General features: G+C 40.6%; 1 protein-coding gene across 3 annotated transcripts in view; it reads right to left on the bottom strand.

Moving 5' to 3' along the window:
- The window catches only part of thada (THADA, armadillo repeat containing), a 283,459-nt gene that overhangs the window by 101,439 nt on the left and 155,376 nt on the right, over positions 1 to 26,644 (bottom strand). For 2 of the 3 annotated variants that reach the window (XM_002932394.5, XM_012963890.3), the window contains exon 29: positions 1,779 to 1,947. In XM_002932394.5, coding sequence (XP_002932440.2) covers positions 1,779 to 1,947 — 169 coding nt within the window. Of the gene's footprint in view, positions 1 to 1,778; positions 1,948 to 22,060; positions 22,476 to 26,644 lie in introns of those variants that run through there. The other variant, XM_031901873.1, reaches the window with a different exon arrangement.

Here is a 26,644-nt window from a genome sequence, read left to right on the forward strand (position 1 = left end):
GCACCACTTGATCAAAAGGGAAAGTTATTTGCAAACGTAGACTGTTTAGATGGAATAATGATTTCAGGAGTAGTAAAACATAGCCATAAAGAGTTCTTTTCTTGAATTAAGAGTCAGGTCCCACTTACTGTGGTATGTAGAGTTTGCAGTAAATTAACATCACTAACATTTTTCTCTGCTGAGTTTACTGGGCAAGCATCTAGAAGGAAGAAGAACACACACATCTAACATAATGAATGTTTTGGGGGAACACCAGAGCTTTTGTACGGATGTGTAAAAACAGACATCATTAAAGTGTCCGCAGTAACCGTAGTGATTAGAGGGCTAGGAACCCATCCATCAGGTGTGTTAGGCACTGCTTCAGGTGATTCCCCCAGTGCTATAATAGAATGGGGTGGTCAGTATCAGTCTCTTGTGGGGGTACCCACATTAGAGGGAAGAAGTACAGGTACAGGTATGGGACCTATTATCCAGAATGCTCGGGACCTGGGGTTTTCTGGATAAGGGATCTTTCCGTAGTTTGGATCTCCATAACTTGTCTGCTAAAAATCATTTAAACATTAAATAACCCCAATGGGATGGTTTTGCCCCCAATAAGGATTAATTATCTCTTAGTTGGGATTAAGTACAAGGTACTGTTTTATTATAACAGAGAAAAGGGAATCATTTTTAAAAATTAGAATTATTTGCTTATAATGGAGTCTATGGGAGAGGGCCATTCCGTAATTCGGAACTTTCTGGATAACAGGTTTCCAAATAAGGGATCCCATACCTGTACCAGCCATTGAGAAGACTATAATTTCTACAGCAGCTGCTTTAGCAACACAAGATGAAAGCTGGCGACCCAATGCCCCAGTGAAGAGTATAAACATGATCAGTAGGCCAGAGGCTATTACCTAAGTAGATACTTGAGTATTACCTGTAGGGGAGTCAGTAATTAACATAGAAAGCTCCATGCATGCCTCCAAGGCCAGGCATTTTCAAAATTATGTCACTATGCTGACATTGATTATTCCTGGAAGATCACATGGGTGTCCAAAATATGACTGTCATGGTCACCTTACTATAGTATGTGAGCAATACTATACTAATATCATTCTTTAAAATACACACTGGTGGGATTTTGGGACATAACATCCCAAGCTAGTGAATGTAATCTATGAAGCTCAAGTTTATGACTAAAAGAGGTTAGAGAGCTGAAAGAAAAAAAGTAGTATTTTGAATATTATGTTAGGCATCCACATCTGGTTGATTTGATCTTTCAGCCCTTGTATGTATGTATGTATGTATGTATGTATGTATATCTTTATTTATAAAGCGCTACTTATGTACACAGCACTGTACAGTAGAATACATTATTACAAACAGGGGGTTATTAAGATAATAATAGATAAATACAAAGTATAACAGTAAATACAAATAAATACAAGATACAGTTGCAATAAGTTGAGTCAAAGACCCAAGAGGATGGAGGTCCCTGCCCCGTAGAGCTTACAATCTAGATGGGAGGGTAACTTACAGACACAAATAGGCAAATATAAGTGCTGTAAGTCACAGTGGGTGACATTACAATATAAGTGCTTGACCCAATCAGTGGAAAGCACAGCAGACACATGCACCCTTGGACCACATCCTACCTGATCTCTATCAGAATGATCCCCTATAAGTTATGGATTGTCAACTGAACTGTTTTGGGATCATATAATTCAAAACATGGTGTTCCTTGTGGTTAAAAAGCCACATGACATATCTTTTAAAGAAAGATGTTGAGAAATTACCTGTAAGAGGGTTCCATGGACACGGTTTTGCCTTATGCGAGGGTCAGCGGAATGGGGTAGGCTGTTTAGCAAGTTCAGTGCAGTCTGAGGTACTTCATTAGTCATAACAAAGGGCACAAGAGCGTGAGCAGCCATTTCTCGTGAACGGTAAACTGGTGAGTGCCCGCATCTAAAAAAAAAAATTAAAAAAAATTATATTTTACAATAATATCTTCACATCAAATATGCCTGTAATTGTTCTAAAAAAAGCATACTGGCTCAGCTTATCCTACACAGGAAGCCTTCACCTTCATATTTATCCATATGAGTGGGTGCAACGCTAATGGTTCAGATATTTGAAATACCCCTTGAATTTGCCTTCAATTAAAACTGCTCCTTCACCTTAAGCTTCCTACAAATCTGCTTTGGCCATGCAACTGCAATTTGACGGACTACTCAACTGGTAAATCAGATATAACCGGGAAATATTATGCTACTGCTATATTTCACACTCCTAAATTGTTGCCGCCATCAACATTTTCCATGTGAGCAGTTGCCCAACTGCACTCAGTTTTGTGCAAGTGAAATGCTCAATAAGGCCCCTAGAAAGGGGACCCCAAAGACCAGAAATATATGGGTATTTCAATATGGTTATTGATTAAATGTTTTTAATTTATGCCATACTATTTGTTTAAAAAGGCAGCTTTTGGCCTTAAGTTCAGCTTTTCACTATGCTGTGTGTGCGCAACTGGGTGTTCCGGGGAGCTCCTACAGATGTACCCGGGGCACCCTGCAGTGATTATAACTTTGCTTGTCCTTTATAGGTGATAAAAGCTGCCTCCTTGGCCCTTCTGGACTGAGCTGGCAGCTTATCGGCTCATGTATGGGGCCCTAATATTATCCTGCCCACCCAAAAAACTGCCCTCTCCTAAAGTGTCTCTATAGGCCTGCAGTATGATCCAATAATTGGCCCCAGGTTCCAAATAATTGTTTAACAAAATTTGACCCAGAGTGTGGGTGGCCAAATGAGATCTTTCCATGTATGCACAGTTTAAGTTCCCTACCAGGCACACACAGTAGGGTCCATTGCATCAGAACCACTAACAGTGTGTGTTTTTGGACTGCAAGAGGTACCAAGGGACAGGCACCACATCTGGTGGAAAAACCAAATCCTACTACGCAAGAGTTCAACTGAATAAAGCATGCATGTGAAAACCTACTTATACTTTATAACTAACTAATGAAATACTACGGCAGATTCTTAAAGTGCAACTTGCCAAAATATTGTCAATACACGTGTCCCCAATTACTTTGCCTTCTTCAGGCTCTAAGTAAGTAAAGCCCTACTAAATTCCATAAGTACAGTGCCGCTCCAAAGGCAAACAAAACTTCTGGGAAAGTCCTATTTTGGTAAGAAATGTTTAAACTATTGGGTTCCTCACAAGCAGCTCTGCTGAAATGTTTGGCTGTAAATAATTTAGAGACAGTGACCCTCTTGTTCTTAATTGCTTTAAGATGACCCAGCAGGGTTTAATCGAGATTCTTTCCATGGGCCTTGATTGCCGCGGCTCTCTAACATAGCAACTCCAATGACCTGTATATACCATTCCTCTTCTGGCAAAACATAAACATCTGCAACAATATGTGTTGTTTATGTTCCTATATTAACAGCAACTGTATGCGAAAGAATGTCCTCCTTTCTGTTGTGACCTTCGGAAAAGGAATATTTCCCAAAGGAATCTGGAATCAATTCAGGGGGAAGTACGGAAAACGGGCACAGGACCAACAGGACCTTGTGCCAGGCTTTGAACATACAGGACCTCCTCAAAGCTTAGGGGTGGCAGATTTGTATTGAAATTGCGTGCATCTGGCGATACAAGGTGGCATCCCAAACAAGTAAATGCATAACTATTTACAGTATCTACCTGCCAGTAGAGATATTCCTGCATGAACAGCCCCCTAAGGTTGTCCACAGCCTATACAGGCTAAGTCCACCCATAAATCTATGCCTGTATAGTTATCTTATTTTGGTATTGTGTACTCCTGGCAAGTATACAATGTCTTGCATATGAAGTCCATAATCCAACGTAACCATGAAATGAAGCAGTGGCCATCTTGACCTGATCAAAGACAGGCACAATAAGAGCTACAGTAGCCATACCCCCAATGACCACCTTCATGTCATTAATAAACAAGTTAAAAAGCAAAGGACCAAGGACTGCTCCCTCCACTAACAACACTGGTCCACTTAGAAAATGTTCCATTTACTATCAATATATCCTTCATCCAGTTCTCTATCCAAGTACAAATATGGTCCAATCCAATGTTCCTTAATTTTAGTAGAACCTTCTCAAAGAGTTAAAGATAAGGGGGCAGGAATATTACACATGTCCAACCTTCAGCTCCATAGAAGTTGTTATATGACTTGCAGTATCCCTAGAAAGCCTGGGATTAGCCATTCGGTAACAGCTAAATTGCTTCTGGTTGGACATCCCTCAGTTACGCACTGAAAACCTGATACACAATGAAACACATGCCTTGTGCTTAAATCTACATTTTTCCATTGCATGTAATGCTGGAGGCCTAAAACAAACAAACTATCTACCTTACCCAAAGTCCAGCCCTGGTGGTGGGATATGGAAAACAAGTGCCCATTCTCTGAAGCTGATCCTATGGGTCGCACCAATGTCATTGATGTATGGTGCTGAAAGATGCAGAAGGCAAGGTTGCAGGAGGACTTAGACTGCACGTAGGAAAGGCATTTATCACTAGGCTCCTGTCAGTGGGTGACTTGATGGAAGTTCCCCGTAACCTGGGCCTGTTTGTGTGCAAAAAGAATAACCTGCGTGGGATGCTGATGGTTCTCCCAAAGGCCTTAGTTCTAGCAATTTTAGTAGTGGTTTTAGTTGCTAAAAGGAAAGAGATCTTTTTTGTATCAATTCAAAAGCTACATTTAGCAGAAAAGACACAAAAACCTAATGAATCCAAGTGAAATTGCTCAGAGAACTCTTTCGAACACGTTTGCAATTTACAATAATTGTTTTTTTTCTGTTTTATAGTATCAGCAGTTTTAGACCGCTACTATGTAAGCTGTAACAGAAGCCCTACAAATATCTGACTAGAAGCTTAACTTATTGATGCAGGAAGCATCTCCAGATGCTTCACTGCTCACTTCTAGTGCTCATATCACATTTAGAAAATAATTGTGAGAATCTGGAAGGGCATCATGAACAATTTGGATGGATATATTCGGGGCGTTGGTTTGGGAGGGTATATTCGGGGCGTTGGTTTGGGAGGGTATATTCGGGGCGTTGGTTTGGGAGGGTATATTCGGGGGGTTGGTTTGGGAGGGTATATTTGGGGCGTTGGTTTGGGAGGGTATATTCGGGGCGTTGGTTTGGGAGGGTATATTTTGGGCGTTGGTTTGGGAGGGAATATTCGGGGTGGGGTTTGGGAGGGTATATTCAGGGTGTTGGTCTGGGAGGGTATATTCGGGGTGGGGTTTGGGAGGGTATATTCGGGGTGGGGTTTGGGAGGGTATATTCGGGGTGGGGTTTGGGAGGGTATATAAGGGGTGGGGTTTGGTTGGGTATATATATATAGAAGTGGGGTCTGGGAGAATATATATATATAGGAGTGGGGTCTGGGAGGGTATATACGGGGTGGGGTCTGGGCGGTTATATACAGGGTGGGGTTTGGGCGGTTATATACAGGGTGGGGTTTGGGCGGTTATATACAGGGTGGGGTTTGGGCGGTTATATACAGGGTGGGGTTTGGGCGGGTTTATAGGGGGTGCAGTTTGGGCGGGTTTATAGGGGGTACAGTTTGGGCCGTTATATACAGTGAAAGGGGTATGTTTTTAATTGATTTTAAGGGTTTTATTTTACTCAAAGCAAAAGCCACATACACACAGCAGATCCATAACTGGTCAGTAAAAACGCACTGGAGGAACCAAGCCATGTAGTGTTATAAAACATGTCAAAAAAATGGATTATTTTGCTGGGAAAAAAAAAATAAAACAGATCAAAATGACCTTAATTTGTGTATTGTTCTTTCTTGCGCTACACAATCATTTACAATGCAAATAATAATCAGTCGACGCAGCCGCATAACCGGCATTTCTGTTCTATTCTGAGCCTTTTCTTGTTGATACAGAAAATATTGGCACATGTAGACATTACAAAATAGTGTTTGACAATGACTAACCAAGGACATCTGTAGTGGAAAAAAGATAAATAGCACTAATAGAGCTGCAAGAAATGATTCCCTTCACATTATTACATGGATTTTGTTTTTCTGTTTTCTAGGACATCTCCATCCCGGAGTTTAGAGGACAAGGACAACGGTATTTGTGTAATTCTTTAATTACTATTTTAAGAAAGACGATGCTAACAAAATATTATGGATGGCACTGAGGGTAAGTCTAAACTTTGGCTTCCAAATAAGCCCCTTTTTGTGAGAAAGTTTTAATGGGAAAGCAAAGAAAAGGGAACATATTGGGTTCTTTTAACATAAATATTTACAATTTATAGAATTCAGGATCGTTGGAATAACAGAAATTTCGGCACAATACAATATATGAAAAATATCAACTGCACTCTGTCTCAGGAGTCAGTTGAATTTTTTTCTTTTGGTGTTTTTGAAATGTAAGAATTTTGGGAGAACATCAACCTCTGGGAACTGGATCCAGGTGGTTTTTGGCCAATGGCACTGGTCAAAAAATTAGATTAAGTCCAAGTTTCGGATTTTTATTGTTTCTTTTATCAATTTTTCCCTTCTGTTTCTGTTCAGGCCTTCAAACTTTCCAACAGAATGGGAAATACTTAACCAAGCATGAACTTATGGCATCTCCCCATAGAGGCTACAAGAAAGCACAAACACAACAGGAGCCCTTTGGGAAAGGTGAGGAAGGTGTTCAGTCAGACATTTTTGAGAAAATCTAGATAATAGAGTTTCTGCTTCATTAAAGTAAATTAAAGATCCACAAACAATTATATATAAAAAAATGAATAAATTCTCCAATGTAGAGTAACCAGTGCCAATTTTCTTAAGCCTTTTACTAATGTGAAGCCTACAGTGTATGACAGTGACATTAATATAGAGGTATGGGATCCCTTATCCAGAAAGCTCCGAATTACGGAAATCCCGTCTCCCAGAGACTTAATTTTAATCAAATAATTCACAATTTTGAAACTGATTTCCCTTTTCTCTGTAATAATAAAACAGTACCTGTACTTGATCCCAACTAAGATATAATGACCCCTTATTGGGGGCAGAACAGCCCTTTTGGGTTTATTTAATGGTTAAATGATTCCCTTTTCTCTGTAATAATAAAACAGTACCTGTACTTGATCCCAACTAAGATATAATTACCCCTTATTGGGGGCAGAACAGCCCTATTGGGTTTATTTAATGGTTAAATGATTCCCTTTTCTCTGTAATAATAAAACAGTACCTGTACTTGATCCCAACTAAGATATAATTACCCCTTATTGGGGGCAGAACAGCCCTATTGGGTTTATTTAATGGTTAAATGATTCCCTTTTCTCTGTAATAATAAAACAGTACCTGTACTTGATCCCAACTAAGATATAATTACCCCTTATTGGGGGCAGAACAGCCCTATTGGGTTTATTTAGTGGTTAAATGATTCCCTTTTCTCTGTAATAATAAAACAGTACCTGTACTTGATCCCAACTAAGATATAATTACCCCTTATTGGGGGCAGAACAGCCCTATTGGGTTTATTTAATGGTTAAATGATTCCCTTTTCTCTGTAATAATAAAACAGTACCTGTACTTGATCCCAACTAAGATATAATTACCCCTTATTGGGGGCAGAACAGCCCTATTGGGTTTATTTCATGGTTAAATGATTCCCTTTTCTCTGTAATAATAAAACAGTACCTGTACTTGATCCCAACTAAGATATAATTAATCCTTATTGGATGCATACCAATCCTATTGGATTTAATTAATGTTTTATTGATTTTTTAGAAGACTTAAGGTATGGAGATCTAAATTACGGAAAGACCCCTTTATCCGGTATACCCTTGGTCCCGAGCATTCTGGATAACAGGTCCTATAACCAGGTCCTATAACTGTACTCCGAAGCGTTTCCATACACTGCAGCTGCATCCAAAGCTGAACTTCTAAAAGGACATTCCCAATGGAAAGTTGAGTAGAGGTGCTGTGGAAATTTTCCCTGAGGTTCCAGTATGGTGGGACAGATGGCTGTCCATATGTATTAACATTGTACAATTTTCTTTTTTGGAACAGGGCCTGATGATGCTGGTAAATGGTTCACCAATTGGTCAGGTTGCACCATGTTGGCCAGTGACAGATGAGGAAAAGAACAGGAACCAGGAACCTCTTCACTTTCTGCTGGTTCACTCATTTAAAATGCCAACGAACAAAACATTAGAAAGGTAACACTCATAAATCCAAATATAACATGGCCCACAGCTACCTCTTTACTGCCTTTCAGATTCACTCGTTCATGCCACAGGGCCCACATCGTGCCCCACTGCTTGATAAGGACATTGGATGATGATTTTATGCATTTCAATGGAGCAGGGTGGTTTCAGGTACAAATGACGTTGCTGGTTGCCCCAATGCAAAGCATTCTGCTGGGTCACTAACAGGGATGGTGCCTCAGTAGGAGACCTGAAACTGAAGCATTGGCTGCCAATGGACTCTCTAGGAAGGAAAAACCTACTGGTTGCTTAATACTGGCCAGACTAGTGGCAGTTCCTAATGGGGAAAAAAAACAAAATAAAAATAAACGTCTGAATACAGCACCCTGCTTTGTTCCTCGGGCTGCTTTCCTGTCTCCATCACTCCAGAGTGACAGGGCGGCCCAGGGCCGGGCAGGCTGATGTTAATACAGACTCCAGCTGCATGGAGGTATCAGCTGAAGGTTGTCAGCAGCTTTATTTTTATTAGCCCCCCCACCCCCACCATCAGTCTTACTTAATCAAACACAACAGGAAGAAATACAAATATTTATGAAATGTCCCAGAACTGACGGATGCATGTTCTGTCAGGTGAACAGGCGCTAATGGACCTTTAGCTGTGAGTCAAACATTCCGCAGGCAGGTAATACAGAAATCTACTGCCCTCAGCCCAGCTGTAATGCAGGGGCAGCGGAATTCCCATCATCCTCAGCTAAACATTTATAGCCATTATGCGGAAACCCATTATGCAGAAAGCTCCAAATTACTGGAAGGCCATCTCCCACTGTTCTGCCCCCAATAAGGGGTAATTATATCTTAGTTGGGATCAAGTACAGGTACTGTTTTATTATTACAGAGAAAAGGGAATCATTTAACCATTAAATAAACCCAATAGGGCTGTTCTGCCCCCAATAAGGGGTAATTATATCTTAGTTGGGATCAAGTACAGGTACTGTTTTATTATTACAGAGAAAAGGGAATCATTTAACCATTAAATAAACCCAATAGGACTGTTCTGCCCCCAATAAGGGGTAATTATATCTTAGTTGGGATCAAGTACAGGTACTGTTTTATTATTACAGAGAAAAGGGAAATCATTTTTAAAAATGTGAATTATTTGCTTATAATGGAGTCTATGGGAGATGGCCTTTCCATAATTCGGAACTTTCTGGATAACGGGTTTCCGGATAACAGATCCCATACCTGTACTGCAAAGGTGCACAGAATTTGTGTCCATGTGTATTTGTTTTCTGACAGGACAATCTGATAAGCTACGCAGCACAATATTTAGGTAGATGGGTGTGCCCGGTCCTTAGATAGATAGTGTATTGTTTTTATGCAAGAATATTTGTGTGGTTTCTGTATGAAAGTCTAAGTAGCTAAGGGGAGGAATATATGGAGCAGGAAGGCAAATACACAGGCTTTGCAGCTTGGCCTGTAAACCTAGCTACGCATCAACGAGTTCCTCTGCAAATATTTTTGGACATGCGGCTAATCCAATGGGATCCACAACTGTCTGTCTAGACTGATGTGCCACTGTCACAGCAACAATGGCAGAGATGCCAGTGACAAACATCACCTCTCTAATTCGCTTCCATTGAGAGCCACACATTTGGGCCACTGGCCACAAAAATGGAAAGGGGGTGTTTAAAAGAGTGGTTGGAGCACAATCACGCGGATGGGCCATATGGGTTAAAACATCTATTTGAATAATTGCAAATAAAGTTATCTGAAAAGTATAACCCACGTTCATGAAGTTATGCTGCACATTTATAAATTCTGAAATAGAATACTAGTCAAGACTATTTTGGTTGTGAAAAGGAGCAGACGTATGATGCTGCGTCTTTAATACTAAGTTAACTGCACCCACTGAGCCAGGCTACACTGATGGTTATGCTATCATGCAGGGACGGGCCAAGCCGGCGGGCGCCCTAGGCAACCCGGTCGGCCAACTCCGCCCACCTCACCGCCCCCCCCCCCGAACGGCGCATGCGGGCCAAAGTACAGGAGGAGGTGCAGGGGGGGGCGGTGCAATTACATTGGTCATTGCCTCCGCCGCTAATGACCAGCAGCGGAGGCAATGACAAAGTAGCACTAGGGGTAGGCAGGAGAGGCTCCTGCCTGGCGCCCCCTCAATCGTTGCGCCCGAGTCAACTGCCTCTTCTGCCTACCCCTAGTTCCGGCCCTGCTATCATGGCCCCCCTTTGTGCCATTAGCCTTTGCATAAGATTAGTGCCCTTGGTGCTTAAGCTCCGCATACACGGAGGCACTTGCACATCGTATCCCTTAACTACATGTCTGTCTTGGGGAAGGCTCCAACCACCAGAAGGTAAGTACCACCTTTTTTTTAGTCTGAATGATTCTGACCCAGGTAGATCTGTTGCAGGCATTCAGGTAAGTTAGATGACATTCAAGTACCTCATTAGATTCTCAGACTAAGATGGTCTTTGGAAGGGCATTTGCAGAGACATTCACATTTGTGTCCTTGTGTCACTTTAATGTTACTGTGGCCGTGGGGTCTTTAGCAGAATGAAACAGGTTCCTTTGCAAAATTTCCCTGTATTTTGTACCTTCCATTTTTCTTCTCAAAGGGGAACTCCACCCAAACCTTTTTTGAATAGTAAACATAACTTCAAGCAACTTTACAATATGCATCAGTTAAAAAATGTGCAGCCTTTTCATGATTTTTAATGTAATAATATGGTTTGGAACAGTTCCCTAAGCCCCGCCCCCTGTTCCCCTGCTGATCTGGCTGGCTACTTTGTGACTCAAATAAAATGTAACAGTAGTCACCTGCCCTCAGCCTGCCTTCAGCCTGCATCCTCCCAATCCCCTGCACACGTGATGTCAATAAGGAAAGGAACATCACAGTGCAATGCATTGTGGGTTATGTAGTTCCTGCATGCTGTCTGTAAGCTGTGGAGAAGTTTTTACAATTTGTAACATCAGTGTTTTAGTCCCTCCTCCCCTGCCAGGATTTCAAATGATGCAGAAAGAGAAGTACAGTTTTGAAGCTGGTTTTCAGCATATAAAATGGTATTTACTTTCTAAGGAACAGATTAAATTGATAGGTATATTAGGGGTTGGGAAGCCACATTTAACAAGACGCCCTGCTGATATACCGCAGAATGATGCTACCACCGCCACCGTATGGCGTTTTTTTAGTATAGGCAGTGAGAGATTTATGCCATGTGCTTTGAATTTTGGGCAAAGTGATCAAGCTTGGTGGTTTCTGACCCAAAAAAAGTTCCCAGTACAGCATTTGGGTTGCTCTACTGCTTTCTGGCAAACTCCAGATGTGTTTCTTCTTGACTAATGGCTCCTTTCATGCCACCCTCCCGCAGAGGCCGGTGTTTTGCCTACCGTGATGACGTTCCATTACTGCGCACCTCCTGTAATGCTCAAATTTTCCTTTGATGATAAATATAAGATTTTTTCTTTTTTTTATAGATTTAATCAACTTGCAGGTTTTACATCAAAAGGGCAAGAGAAGAGAACCTTGATTGTTCTGCACGTTCATACTCTCCCCCCTTTTGTGCCTTCTCTAAATATTGTGTTAATAATGAAAAACAAATATGTATGTGATAAGCATGACTTAAAGCATTTGTAGTGGCAGGAATCCAGGCATGACTTGTTCCAAAGCCAAAATACTTTGCCCAAATGACCCTTGAAATTACATTAATAAATCAGAGGATTTAAAAAATCTAACGATAAACAAAGTTTTAGAGAGCGTTAGAGAGTTACAAATTAACAAGCTGCCTACGGTATGTTTTCACACTCCTGGCCCCTTCGTAATAAAACATAATTCTAATATAATGAGTTTTGAACCAAGAGTAATCTGATATATTGGATAATCCTTGGGAAACGTGTAATAGCATGCACTGAGGCACGAGAGATAAATAGACTCATTCTCACAATTTAAAGAAAAGGATTTTTTATTTTCTGTTTTCTATAACACTGGCTGAAAGTGGTTGTAAGAGCAATATATATGTCTGTCTACTTTGCTGTTAATATAAAGTATAGATGGTACACACTGGGGGCCTGAGTTCAATTCCAGCCCGGGTGCTATCTATAAGGAGTTTCTGTGCTCTCCGTATGTGTCTGCATGGGTTTGTACAGGTAATCTTTCATGGGGCAGGTACTGATATGAATCTCTGTAAGGCATTGCCTAAACATGTTAGGGCTAAATAAAGGATAATAATTAAATATCAATTAATAATTTCAGGTTTAATAGTCTTTCAAAGAGTAAAATGCACAGAGATGACATAAAAAGGATGCATCAGACAGGACACCAAAGCAAGAAAATCAAGTCTATTCTTAAGGTGGACATAAATGAGCCCAGGGCCAGGCCAACCGGGCGCCCTAGGATACCTGGTCGGCTTGGCCCGGCCTCCCGTCCCCATGCCCAACAACCGCCCCCCACGTGTGAGCGCAAGATGCCGGGTTGCCAGGGCCACTGGTGGGGGGGCTTGGGCTCAGAACTAGTGGTAAGTGAAAGAAGAGGTACCTGCCTGGCATCCCCCCCACCGTTGCACCATAAGCAGGTTCCCCTTCTGCCTACGCCTACTTCCGGCCCTGAATGAGCCCACTTAGTACACTCTCTGCACAAATGCCCCCACAGGCCAAATGGACAGAAAGCGTGCAATTGGCCACCCACAGTATATGGCTGCCTTCCTATTGTTCTGATCATTCGTGGAAATATTGGATACGACCGGAAAAAATGGTAAGTGAAGGAGAACTGCGTTTCTTCTTCCCCTTCAACTGCTGCACCATGTACTGGCCCATGCTTCATTGGCAGATTTAATTATTAAACTTTGTTCCTGTTAGAATTCATACAGTGCTTATTAACTTTATACAAAATAAAACTATGATTAATCAAGTATAACCTCTAGCTACTAACAGCTTAGGGTTAATGTCTGAATTAACACTAAATGAGTGTGGAGTGACAGGTGGCATTTGGGGAAGGCTATTTACATGTATGTCTAGTTTAGTATTATGTTTCAATTGTATTATTCTATGGTATATATAGTTTGTTTCTGTCATTTTATATAAAACACAAGATTGGGTCTTTTGAGTTCAGTACATTTGTCTGTCATAGGAATTTGCCTACTGTAACAGAAATAGAGTATCAGCACCTTTGTAGGTTATTGTTAGACTTTGCTAGCAACAAGGTGCAGTAACGCCTTCTACATATAAGGTTGTGCTGATACACAGCAATAGCCATAGTAGGCAATCCCTAACAATATTATACCTATTACTGGTAAATGAGTAGAATTAAGTGGAATATTATCTATGCTAAAATAGTATAAAATGAAGCCCATTTGTATTAGTGAGGAGAGAAGGTGGGAGAGAAGGCCAGAAGGAACATCACAGCCTCAAAGCCAGGGGTGGGCAAACTACGGCCCGCGGGCCACATCCGGCCCGTTGGCCTTTTTAATCCGGCCCGCCGACTCCGGGTCCCTTTAAATAATTTCTGGGCCCTGATTGGTTGCGCTTCGTGCGTGCTGTATACGCAGGGGGCGCAACCATAAAAAAGGATGCAGCGGGGAGCCGGGAAACAGACGCAGCCGAACGATGGAGGGAGCCGCAGGTCGGGGAGATGGAGGATGCTGGGGGGGGAGGGAGCTGGTGGGAGGACGTTGGTCCGGCCTGGCCCGCCTGTGAGTCAATGTGGCCCCCGAGCCAAAAACTTTGCCCACCCCTGCTCAAAGCCCTTCAACAACAGGGTTATGTAAAATAATAGGCCAGGTAACTTAGGATATCTCATTTATGTGCCAAATAAGACCTGTATTTTATTTGTCATATAAAAGACTCTTCCTGTGTTAACACTCCTGTCTATTTGCAGATTATGAGGGTTCCCAGCCTTCCTTCACGCGGCAATCCCCCGGAAAATATGGAAAAATAATAATTTTACAATTCCTAAACTGTCCGCTATCCATAGTACATCGGTAGGCCACCATACATATACCAACAATGGTATGAAACCAGTATATAATCAGCTGTAGGTACCACTATCTTCTGTAGCATTTACCTACACTGATTATTCTGCCATGCAGCATGTAGGTTTCATTATCCATTGCAGCCTTTTCTCCCATTTTGTAGCCTTCCAAGGATTGTGTAATACACATTTAGAGGAGAATACCATCCCAGCTCTATAGCCACTCTTTCTTCACTGTAAGCTGTATTTATTAGGGATGCACCGAATCCAGGATTCGGTTCGGTATTCGGCCTTTTACGGCAGAATCCACGGTCCTGGCCAAACCAAATCCGAATCCTAATTAGCATTAGGGTTACATGTTAGGCTGATGCCACACGTGGCGTTTTTACCCTGCGTATTTTCTCAGCCTAAAAACGGCGCACAAGCCACACAGCCCGACTATGGCTTTTTTCAGCCTAGTACTGGTGACGTAGCAAATCCCGTTTCCATGTTGCTAATAGTGCGAAATAGTAAAAAACGCTGCGTATTTCCGCTAGGTCTGGCAGCTGCCTTTGTGTATACATAGGAATAGCTTGCTGTGCAAATACTGGCGTATTTCAGCCAACGCTTGAAAAATCCGTGCTAAGGCGTTTTCTAGCGTATTTCCGCATTGTGTGGTTTGCTTCGAGTCTTTTCAAGTTATTTCTATGGATGATGATATCGGGCGTTTTTCAGCCGCTGAGAGAATTAGAAAATACGCAGCGTAAAAACGCATGGCATCAGCCTTAAGGGGGAAAAATTCACAGTGCGCTCCACGTGCCAATTTTTACTCCTTCCGGATCCTAATTAGCATATGCTAATTAGGGTGCTTATTAGCATATTCTAATTAGGATGCTAATTAGCATATGCTAATTAGGATAGGGGTTTGGCCAAACCCAAAACACTGGGTTTGGTGCATCGCTAGTATTTATATCATTTGTATTTTTGTATGTATATCATGCTCCTGTTCTACTGAGTTGTAGGATATCTCTCTGCTCTTACTGTAAGGTGCCAAAGAATAAGTAGCTAGGCGGACCTGACAGGGAACCGCAGTATTTTTCACTAATAGGCTTTTTTATTAAACAAATAAGTTTGTGAATTTGACTCGAATAAACCAGCATTTCAAAAACCCGTTTATATATTTATTAACAAGGAAAACTTGTTTGAATATAAAACTCTATCTTGAATTTGAGAGTTTACAAACAGAAAAAAAACTCGAAAAACTCTAAAATCTTGAATTGAAAATATGGCTGGACTTTGCCTAGGACCACTCCCATTGACTTACATAAACTCGCAAGCTTTTAGATGCCAAAGTTTTACATTAGTTTGCAGATTTTTAACCTTAATAAATATCCATTCGAGTTTTTGAACTATAATTTTATTGGTTTTAGCGTTAAAAACTGGAATCGGTTAAAAAAAAAAAAAAATATATATATATATATATATATATATATAGGTTGCGGTTGGCTACACAACAAACTGCCTAGTCTGAAAACTTATTTTCAAAAACGCATCTGGAAACCAATAAAATCAATGTATACTGTGCTCATATTACCTCTTCTAAGGGTTTGTTCAACCCTCTGCACATATCATATCCATATATCTATAATACAAATAACCACAACTGCTGGGAACCAAGGAAGCCAGTTCCCGACTTATCAATAAGAATAAATATGAAACATTGATTCTCCAATTATCTCTCCACCCAATTAATCACCGGGATTTTCCTCCCTGAGATTAAATAAACAGCAGGCAAAATGTTACACAAGCTGATTCATGTGCTGTTGGAAAACAGTGTTTTTGGCACCATAAAGGAATTTCATTTGTCAGATAAGCGCCTTTTACATATTGTGTTCAATGTGCTCAGCCTTGTATGAGACTGAAAAGCAGGGTCGGCCCTATGCAAGTTCTATCATCGCAAGGCCGGGAACGCCTGTCTGAAGATAGATTTCCGATTAAACATTTAGAGCCTTCCCCATTCCCGACCCTGTGCATAGAACACAGAAACAATTGTAAGGCCACGCTAATTACTGGTTAAATATATCTGAAAAAATATGCTTCTGGGTTTATTTGTTTTAAGCTGAACAAAGCTTCCCTACTCTAGAAGGCCAACTGAATTGCTAAAAATAATTCCATTAGGATGGTATGCAACGCCAGGCTTTCTATAGAGGTGTCAGCCTAAAGGTCTCCATACACATTAAGATTCGCTCGCTTGGCGAGATCACCAAGTGAGCGGATCTTCACTCGATATCCCCACATACGGGTGGGCGATATTGGGGAACGCGTAGGCTAAATTTCGATATTTTGGCCCTGAGGCCAAACAATCAAATTATATTGGCGGCAATGGGGCAGTCGGTTCGGGGACCGTCTCAATGAGCCGATGTGGTCCCCAATCCGACTGAATCTTTTAACCGATCGATATCTGGGCCGATCGATATCTGGGCAATTTCAGGCCAGATATCGGTTGGGCCGATAAGGGACCGATATCGGCAGCTACAATCGGCCCCTGTATGGAGCCCTTTAGGGACGAGAGATTTTGTGGGTCTCTGCTATTTACAGAAGTGGAAGTGTATCCCCTTTGCCCTTCAGTAGCTGCTGTACTAACTCCAAGGCCCTACAGTAGCCATCTTGCTCTGCTATACCCCATTCCTCCAACCATTTCTCTATGATACTGTGGGGAACTGCCCCTGATTTGGACCCCACTGATTGAATTGTCCGGCCTCTGATTCCAAAGATACAGCTACATTTTTATTCCAAGGGCGAAAGTTCAAACAGATAAAGATAAAAATAACCAGACCTAATTGTTTCTCTCTGAGTAATCATTTAACGACTTGACACTAATACTTTATCAAATGTTACAGGCTCGATCCGGACTTAATCTAAATCATGATCTTGTACCTGGTGGAGGGAGTTCGCTTCTGGCCAAATATTTCATTCTGTTACTATGATGTTCCAGCTGGGGGAAATAACATCAATTAGAGAGTCAGGCATTTTATCTAAGGGCTGGGATACTCCCGAGGGCTCGCTGGATTTGAAAGTCAACAAATCAGATTCTTTTTTTTTTTTTTAATTCATAAAACTCCTTCAAATTAATCAAAATCATCACCAAGCAACTGCAAGCTGCGCAAAATGATGCCACCACTAACAAACACCAATACACGGCTCTCCTATAAGGCATGGCATTTAAACAAGGATGTAAAATCAACTTATTTATCTTAATAAAAAGGTTGCCGCGCACTAAACTCATTTAGCCAACAGTGTGGCTTTCAGATCAAAAGGGAACGGGCCTGGTATTATTGGGAGAAAAGTGGGCAAAATAAGTAACACAACAATACCCTGGGCCCCAATAGTTTGTGCATAAAAAAGATACCATAAAGCAATCTCTAGCATATTCCCTGTGTAATAATACAATTGAAAATGGATAGTGGGAATTATACAAACTTCCTTCAATAAGAATTATATATAATTATATTGGGAATAATATACCCCCTATTGTAAATTATAAAGGTACAGGTATGGGACCATTTAGCCAGAATGCTTGGGACCTGGGTTTTCTGGAAAAGGGATCTTTCCATAATTTGGATCTCCTACCTTAAGTCTATTGAAAAAACTAATTAAGATTTATGACAAAGGTCTATGTAAATACACAGAAACACTGCACTGAGTCCTCTATCAAAAGAAACACAGGATTTTTTGTCTACTTTTGTGAATACATGTACTTTGGTATCTCTCTCCCCAGGGGCGAGAGTCTGTGCAGCTCTCTCCTTTCTCCCCCCTCCCAAAAGAATTAATAAGAATTCACTCCCCCTCCCATCAGAATGTGTGATCTGAGCTACCAGCAGCTAGAGCTGCAGCAGGAAGCTACAGAGACCAAACAAGCATTCTAGCTTGCACTAATGTGGCAAATCTATTGGCAGTAAAATGCCAAAATGACTTTCCTTCTCCTTTAAATATTAATTATACCCAAAAAAAACTATTTTGCCTCCAATAAGGATTAATCATATTTTAGTTGGGGTAAATTACAGAGAAAAAGGCGAATCATTTTTAAAAATGAACAGTATTTGCTTATAATGGAGTCTATGGAAGATAGTCTTCCCGTAACTCGGGAACATTCTGGATAATGGGTTTCTGGATAAAGGATCCCATACTTGTATTAAATTTGAGGCGCCACATAACCTGTTTTGTTTTATTTATTTCCTGTTATTTATATAGCACTGACACATTTTCTGATTATTCATCATTCACATCAGTCCCTTCTCAATGAGGAGCTTACAATCTAAGGTCCCTACCACATTTACACACACTCTGGTCAGTCACTTCTATACACACGTTCTAAAGACCCTTGTGCAACTCAGCCACATATCCATCAAGTTTTTTGTAGGGAAATATTAAACAGTAGAAAAGTTCTAAGCACAACAGGGGTTTACCCTGCCAGCAGAGAAACGTCTGTCATCACTCAGGCTTGGAAATAGTGCCCTTTTGCCTTGAGCCGCCATTTAGTGATGGGCTGTGTGCTCCCTCAGAGATCAGCTGACAGGAAATAATGCAGCTCTGACTGTAACAGGAAGCAACATGGGAGCAAAAGAATCATGAATTATATGATCCCAGGGGGCGGCCCTTAGTACCTAAAATGGCAATTAATTTATTTAGGATTACCCAATGGCACATATTCCTAAAAAAGTATATTTTTATGAAAAGGGTTTATTTAGATGAAGCAGGGTTTTAAATAGGTGATTATATATATATATATATATATATATATATATATATATATATGTATATATATATATAATGTAAAGAAGACCAGCAACACCGGGATTTCTTGTGAAAAAAAAAACAACATATATTTAAAGCAACATGAACAGCCGACGTAATGTTTCGGTCCCCATCGGGACCTTTCTCATGGTCAAGGTCCCGAAGGGGACCGAAACGTTACATCGGCTGTTCATGTTGCTTTAAATATATGTTTTTTATTTTTCACAAGAAATCCCGGTGTTGCTGGTCTTCTTTACATTATTTGAATTTTTTACCGTGCACCCGAGGTATGTTACAGAGCGGTGTGCCATCCTTTGTGTATATATATATATATATATATATATATAGATATATATATATTTTTTTTAGAGAGACCTGCATTGTTCTGGGATATAGTTTTCCTTTAGATGTAAAGGTTACTAAAAAGTACTGTTTCTCATATACATAGAGAAAGGAATGTGCTGCGTTACATTATGCTGACATTATGCTGATAAAAGGGTGTTGTGGAAGAGTAGTACTTTGGTCATGGTTTGGGCTCTCCCTATGGTAAATGTATTGAGCAATAACCTCATTATGCTGATAAAGAAGGTGTTACAGTAATAGTAGGCAATGAGTATGTGGTACGTAGGGCACAATAAATGGCTGAATCATTTATGGCCACGGCATGAAAACAAAAACACAGCGCTGAATGGGCACAAGGGCAATACGGTTCAGAGTGTACAAAGTAGCAGGAAGGGCAAAGATTAATATTTCCAAGTGTGCTTTGCAGCTGGCAGTGAGTAGCGCCATTCTCTATTCCCTCAGTCATCTGCAGCTTACTCACTTTTCTTGGAATTTGAGTGGAAATTTCTATTGTAAGCGGCCTCTAAAAGGTGTCACATTTAATTATTATTCCCCAAATGAAAATGCCCTTTTTCCGTTCAGTCATTTTATTTCTTACTCCAAGAATATTTCTTGGTTATTTCCTCATATGAAATTCTTTCCAGAATATGTTTCATTTCCCCTCTGTCCCGTCTACAAGTATCCAGGATTGCAAAGTTTCCCTCCGAGTGGGCCAAACTAGAAGGGGTTAATGGAGAAGGAAAGTTACAACCTAACATTTGGCACCTCCCAGTGATTTAGCTCCGCCTGCGGGGGGGGGCTTATTATTGGGTGCCTCCTTGAAGTTGTGGGTGTTGGATTACTCAGCTCCTGTAACTCTTTCACTACATTGTTTTTACAGAAAGAGATAGGACAAACCATGCACAGCCATATTCATAGGGTGATGGCACATCCCACCCCCAATTAAATCAATGGGAACTGTAAGGAAAACACTGCAAGGATGTTTTTCATAATAATCTTTTATTTATATAGCGCCAGCATATTCTGCACCATCATTTAAATTAGTCCCTGCTCCAGCGTGGCTTGCAATCTAAATTCCCTGCAACACACACTATGGTCAATGTCAGGAGCCAAATAATTTGTTTTGAAGGGTGGGAGGAAGGCAGAGTACTTGGAGGAAACGCACACAGGAACAAGGAGAACATAAAAACTTCAGCCTAGAACCCCAGTGCTACAATGCAGCCAACCACTGCACCACCTTGCTGTCCATTTAAAGGAGAAGGAAAGGTAAAAACTAAGTAAGCTTTATCAGAAAGGTCTATGTAATTACAGCCATAAGCACTCACAGAAAGGCTGCACTGAGTTCTTTGTCAAAAGATTTGTTGTGTCTGTTTTCCTCTGCCAGAGACATGCAGCTCTCTCCTCTCTCCTGCTCCCCCCTCCCTCAAGAATGCTAAGAACTCACCCCCCCTCTTTAGGAATGTGGATCTGAGCCAATCAGTAGGAAGCTTCCTCATAGTCTAACTAACTGAGCATGTACACCGATCTTGCTCATGGTGCAGGAGTGAGGCATTATGGGAACTTTCTTTATAGAGCTCAGCATTTTTTCTTCCTGTTTGGCTTCTGATTATCTGAATGGGAGAAATATGGGGAGACTTAAGGGCACTATTGAGACAACTGAAGGTATGCCTGCAGCTTGAGATTAACTCATTATTAGCCTTTCCTTCTCCTTTAATGTATAAGCACATTCAAGCCCAGGCCAAGCCAAGTAGATTTGCCACCTAAGGAAATTCCATCTGGCCTAGCACCACCCCCCCAGCCTGCTCCCTTACAAACACTATTACCACCTCTGTGAACCCCCCCCCCCCCCCGCCCATCAATACTTGGCTCATCAAACTGTTGGTACGGTGAGCCTTGGTCACTACACACACAGGCAGCAGCCCAAATCCCTTGGTGCGTAAACTTGCCTGGGGTCAATAAAGTTGGGTGGCTATACTGCTGAACAATCAACAATCATTAAGAATGTAAGCTCTGCTGGGTAAGGATTGCATTATATCTTAAATGTAATTGACCCAATGTATTGTTCTGCTGTACAGAACAATACTGCATGCACTCTCGCTCTATATAAACACAAATATACATACTCCAGGGGTTTTTATCTTCGCTTTATCTGTTTAACATGAGATTTTTATATGATGTTAGTATTCCATTACATTTAATGCACTGTTTTGTGTCATACGTGAGATTTACAACAAACTAAAAATTCATTGGGTTCTGTTGATACAGCTCCTTCACGGTAATCTGCAAAGGTCTCTTCAGGATACAGCGCTGTGAATTTATGTATGGAAAACCCAAGGGCCTTTCAGGCTAAGGGTGGCCATACACAGGCCGATAAAAGCTGATGAAACAGAGAATAGTCATTAAAATGAGGACATAAACCAAATTCTTGTTTGCAGAAATAATTCTCCAACTTGGGGAAACAGAAGAAACAGATTAGGAAACGTTGGACTAGACGGAAGCCCCTTCCCAGGAAAGTAACCAGACAAACTCAGTGCTAACTCTTATATATGGGTACCTGCACTATCAAGGTACTCAAATTAAACCCTTCCTTAGTAATAATAATTTCTATTTTATTATCTCTTATTTATAGCTCCACAGAGAGACAGGAGCTTTTTTAAAGTAGGATTTTTGGCAAATATTGATGCGCTTTGGCATTTGTTCATAAGGCCATGGCAGAGGGACGGACTAAAAATCCTGGGAGTGAAAAATACTATACATATACACACAGCCCTATCTTTATGGCTATTTATGGTTTTCTATGCAATACATTTCTTCATAGCATAATTAGAGTATGAATCTTGAAAGCCCCTTGGCAGCAAAAGTCAACCTGAGTTAACTGGAAATAAAGGCACACCTGCCAATTATCTTGGTTCAAACCTGAATTTCGGGTCATAGCAGAGCTTACCAGAAAATGGAAATATATGCAACTACTGGCGTGGTTTGGCCAGATATGTCCTGTGTTCTTATCTGAGGATGTTGGAGAAAACAATCCATGCTTTCTCTTTGGGTTTGTCAAATATTAGAAGCCGAGTCCTGTTGCTTCCCCCATCTTACAAGAAGCTAGAATGAGGCATAGAATAGCAGGCCAAGGGTTGTGTGTTGGTGTCACTGGGGGTATGGCCAGCCAAACAGGACCACAATGGAGCTCTTCATAGCTAGGATTCATCAGGCCTGAGATAATATGAACAGTATAAGTAATGCCTCTACCATAAAACTAATAATTCAGCATGGGATTCTTCTTTAAAGAAAAGGCAACTACAACACATTAAATATATATACTTCATCCATTAAGAGTGTTAATGGTTTCCAAATGCTACTTTTAATATATAAACATGAAAAACATAGCAATAAGGCACCTATAGTAATTAATGATGTGTTGCTCTAGTCAATGCACCTTCTGTGTTGACACTAATTATCTTCTATGACAGTAATTGAGCTGCAGAGCAGATCATGTTGCCTCGCTGTGACTTTTCTCAAAACAAGTCATGGTGACAACATGCTGGGTATGAATGTGTCAGGTATGATACATGTTATATTGTACTGGATCTATATAGTCACTAATATAATAAAGTGCCCAGCAGGGAAGCCTCAGTGTTATACAGGCTGCATCCAAAATGTATTTTAAGAAGGCAAATCTGGGTGGTCTACAGTGCTAGCAATAGCCAAGCTTCATGATAGAGCATTCCAAGGACCAGTAATCTAATTTTTTTTTCTTCCCAAGGTGTCAACCACCCATCGGATCAGACCTTCAAGATATTAAGGGTTAGGTCTTTCTGTTGCCCTTCTTTCCCATGCTCTGCTATACACAGAGCAAGAAGGCCAGTAACAAGACTGCTTGAGATGAATGCAAGATTACCAGAATTACATGAAAATCACAAAAAGTCACTTTTCTCCCACACCTTGAAAACTGCTCTTCATATCTCATTGGTTCCAGCATAGTGGTAATATGGGTAGAGCTGCCTTGAATTGCTGAGATTCTGGGTTCAAGACCTGAGTGTTTTTGTTTGACTGTAAGACCTAATGTAGCAGGACCCTTTTCACCTCCTCTATTGCATGCATTGTATACAACCTTCTATTATACAGTGCTGTGGTATATGTTGGAGCTTTATAATTATGTGTTAATAGTAAAACACTAAAATGTTGGTTTGGATTTACTCCAGATGTTCCAGTACCTCCACCAGTAAGGGAAGATAACAAAGCTGGGTCAAAGAGTTTTGGCACTGAAGTCAGGGGTGGCTACCAGTATACCCTAACGCCTATGTTAATAGGCGTTAGATACCCATGTTAATACCACAGGCGTACCACTACCTGGATGAGTTAGTTACACAGGAAGGGAGAGAAAAGATATGGAGTTGTTAGTGATATTATTTATATAGATTTCCCTTGGAGAAGTCATTTCAATCCCTTTTATGCTGCCCCTGTTGAACTTATATACACTGTATGTATATATATATATATATATATATACACATACATACATATTTCTACGGTGTAGTTAAGTTCAACAGGGGCAGAATAAAAGGAAAATGAGGTGACTTTTGAATGGTTATTTATCATGCATTGACCCAGCTGCATCTACATGTATATATATATATATTTAAAAAAGACCAGCAAATCAGAGTTTTATTTAAAAAAAAAAAGATGATCAATCGTGTATTAAAAAAATAAATACACAATTTTATTCTCTTTCTTTTCGAAAACGTGGAACTCACCTCTTGGACACAAGCTCAGATAAACAAGTTGTGCGCCAAAACCCTACACTTCTATTAAACTACTTCTCCCACATAGCAAACATTGTACAGTAAATGATTAACTTTCATAACAGAATATTTCTGCACACTAACAATGGTGCAACAATTAAGAGCCGAGATATAGGTAAATACTGTACTTCAAACTGGCGCGCTGGCACAGCTTTATTCTGAAAGGGCCGACATTTCCCTTTGGCGCTGACACTGATTCACAAAGAGCGAACGGTGTAATATTTAATCCCTGTCATTGTCAGGCAAGATTTAATTCCCTGTACGAGCCAAGGGCCCATGGCATACAATTTATAAGGTGCTCAGTGATGGAAACATGCATAGAAATAAACAAACATTGTACTGACACATGCAGACCCATTAGTCACCTTTTGTTAATCACACATACCAGGAAAGGCTGGGGAGTTTGGCCAAGTATGTGTCAGAGCAGAACGCTGGGATGGCTAAGGCCTAGGTTAACAGGAAAATACACCTAATATATAAAAATTACTGTCTTCATTTTATAAATATGTAGAAATAAAATCAGTAACCTGAGAAAACATTGTATCGCCTTCCAACGGCATTCTGTTAGCCCTAGAATCGTACTCCTCCATGCATTCCAACTGGATATTGGGGCAGTTTAGGACTTGGCCTCGACCTATTTTGGCTAAGCTCAGTCAAACAAAGCCACACCCAACCCACATAAAACAAGGCCTACTTTATGGTAGGCTGCACACTTTTTTGGAGACCACAAATCAGGAAGGTATAGATGTGTTACGTATCCAGACCATTAGAATGGATTAGGGCAGCCAGCTGCATAATATGCCAAACACTTCACAAACAGGGGGACTTCATCACTATATAAACTCTCAGACCTCTCTCAGACCTATGCATCTAAACAAATATGCATGTAATTATAACTTGTTTACAGAAAGGCCTACGTCTTCCATAGCTCTTGGTCCAAAGATATATAAATGGCCCAAAACAAGCAATAGGACACAGCAAAATGGAGGAATGTGATAGAAATAATAAAAACAAAACAATATAGATCACTTGCCATTGCTAAGCTTCCTTTATAATAAATTTTTTTTACAGGTTTGTTATGGCTCTTTTTTAATATATATTATAAGTGGAAATTCACCCCAATGGCAGAAGGGGTAATATCCCTAGTGCAACTTCAAGCAGGGATTTGCTGTGTTTTATTTGCAGCAAGTTTTCAGTTTTGTAAAGCGCATGCAACAAAAATTCATGCTCTTGAAACCAAAAGAGACTGGACCACTGGCAGCCTGAATATACAGTACATTTTTTAAGGCAAATTAATATAAGTTACACTCATATAAATTGTAAGCTCTACGGAGCAGGGACCTCCATCCTCTTGTGTCTTTGACTCTTAACTTATTGCAGCTGTATCTTGTATTTATTTGTATTTATTGTTATACTTTGTATTTATCTATTATTATCTTAATAACCCCGTTTGTATTAATGTATTCTACTGTACAGCGCTGCGTAAATATGTAGCACTTTATAAATAAAGATATACTGTATATACTCGAGTATAAGCCTAGTTTTTCAGCACCCAAAATGTGCTGAAAAAGTCAACCTTGGTTGCTGATTGAGCTAAGGGGGTAGCACTCTTAAGGTATCATTGTTGATACCATATAGTTTCCCACCCTAGGCTTATACTCGAGTCAATAAGTTTTTCCAGCTTTCTTAGGTAAAATTAGGTACCTCGGCTTATATTCGGATCGGGTTATACTCGAGTATATACGGTACATACATGCAAAATTTAACTAGCATTCTTTTGGTTTTCCTCAGCTGCACTCACTCACCTCCTGGTCCCTTAACAGAGATCTCACAGCTCTTTCCCTTTTCAACAGATAAAGGCTCAATTCCAAGGCTTTTCCCCCCTCAGTGAACACAGCCCCTGCCATTCTCCACATTTGCTCTGCATCCTAGAGCATTGTAGGAGAAACATACCTTCCCTTTATAAGGTTTACATTTATATGCCCCTGGTTGGCTACACCCTCAAAAAGAATATAATAAGCCTGCAGATCCCCACAGATCGCCAGCAACTCTTTTTTTATGTAGTCAAATCCGTGCCACAGAACAAACCAAAGAATAACTGTACAGAACAAAGAAAAGCTTAAGAATATTATACATAAAGCTATAATGGCTGAGCACTTCTAGTAATAAGGAAATGTTATATTTCCTTGGCAGGGTTGGTTTCTGTTCGGCAGACCACCCACATTAGGCACCACAGGCCTGAATCACCCATTAAAGCTTTGCACTGCTAAACCAGAATTCCTTCTGGTGCTGCTACTGATTAATAATTACACTACATAACAATTCTATTTCCATATGTACTACACACACCATCTCATTACGGGCTCTCACAATGTAGCAGAAAGTATGATGGGACCCGATATCCAGGGGAAGTAACACTGGCGAAGGCAAGCAGTAACACCAGACTATCCAATTAGTAACAACTGTATTAGCCAATCGGGGGCATCTGTATTAAAGGGGACCTGTTAAAAAGCTGTATAATAAAAGGTCTTTACAAATTAAACCTGAAACCCAAATTCTTTTTTTAATGAAATCATCTAT

The sequence above is a fragment of the Xenopus tropicalis genome, chromosome 5 (assembly GCF_000004195.4).
Source record: "Xenopus tropicalis strain Nigerian chromosome 5, UCB_Xtro_10.0, whole genome shotgun sequence".
In the NCBI taxonomy this organism is placed as follows: Eukaryota; Metazoa; Chordata; class Amphibia; order Anura; family Pipidae; genus Xenopus; species Xenopus tropicalis.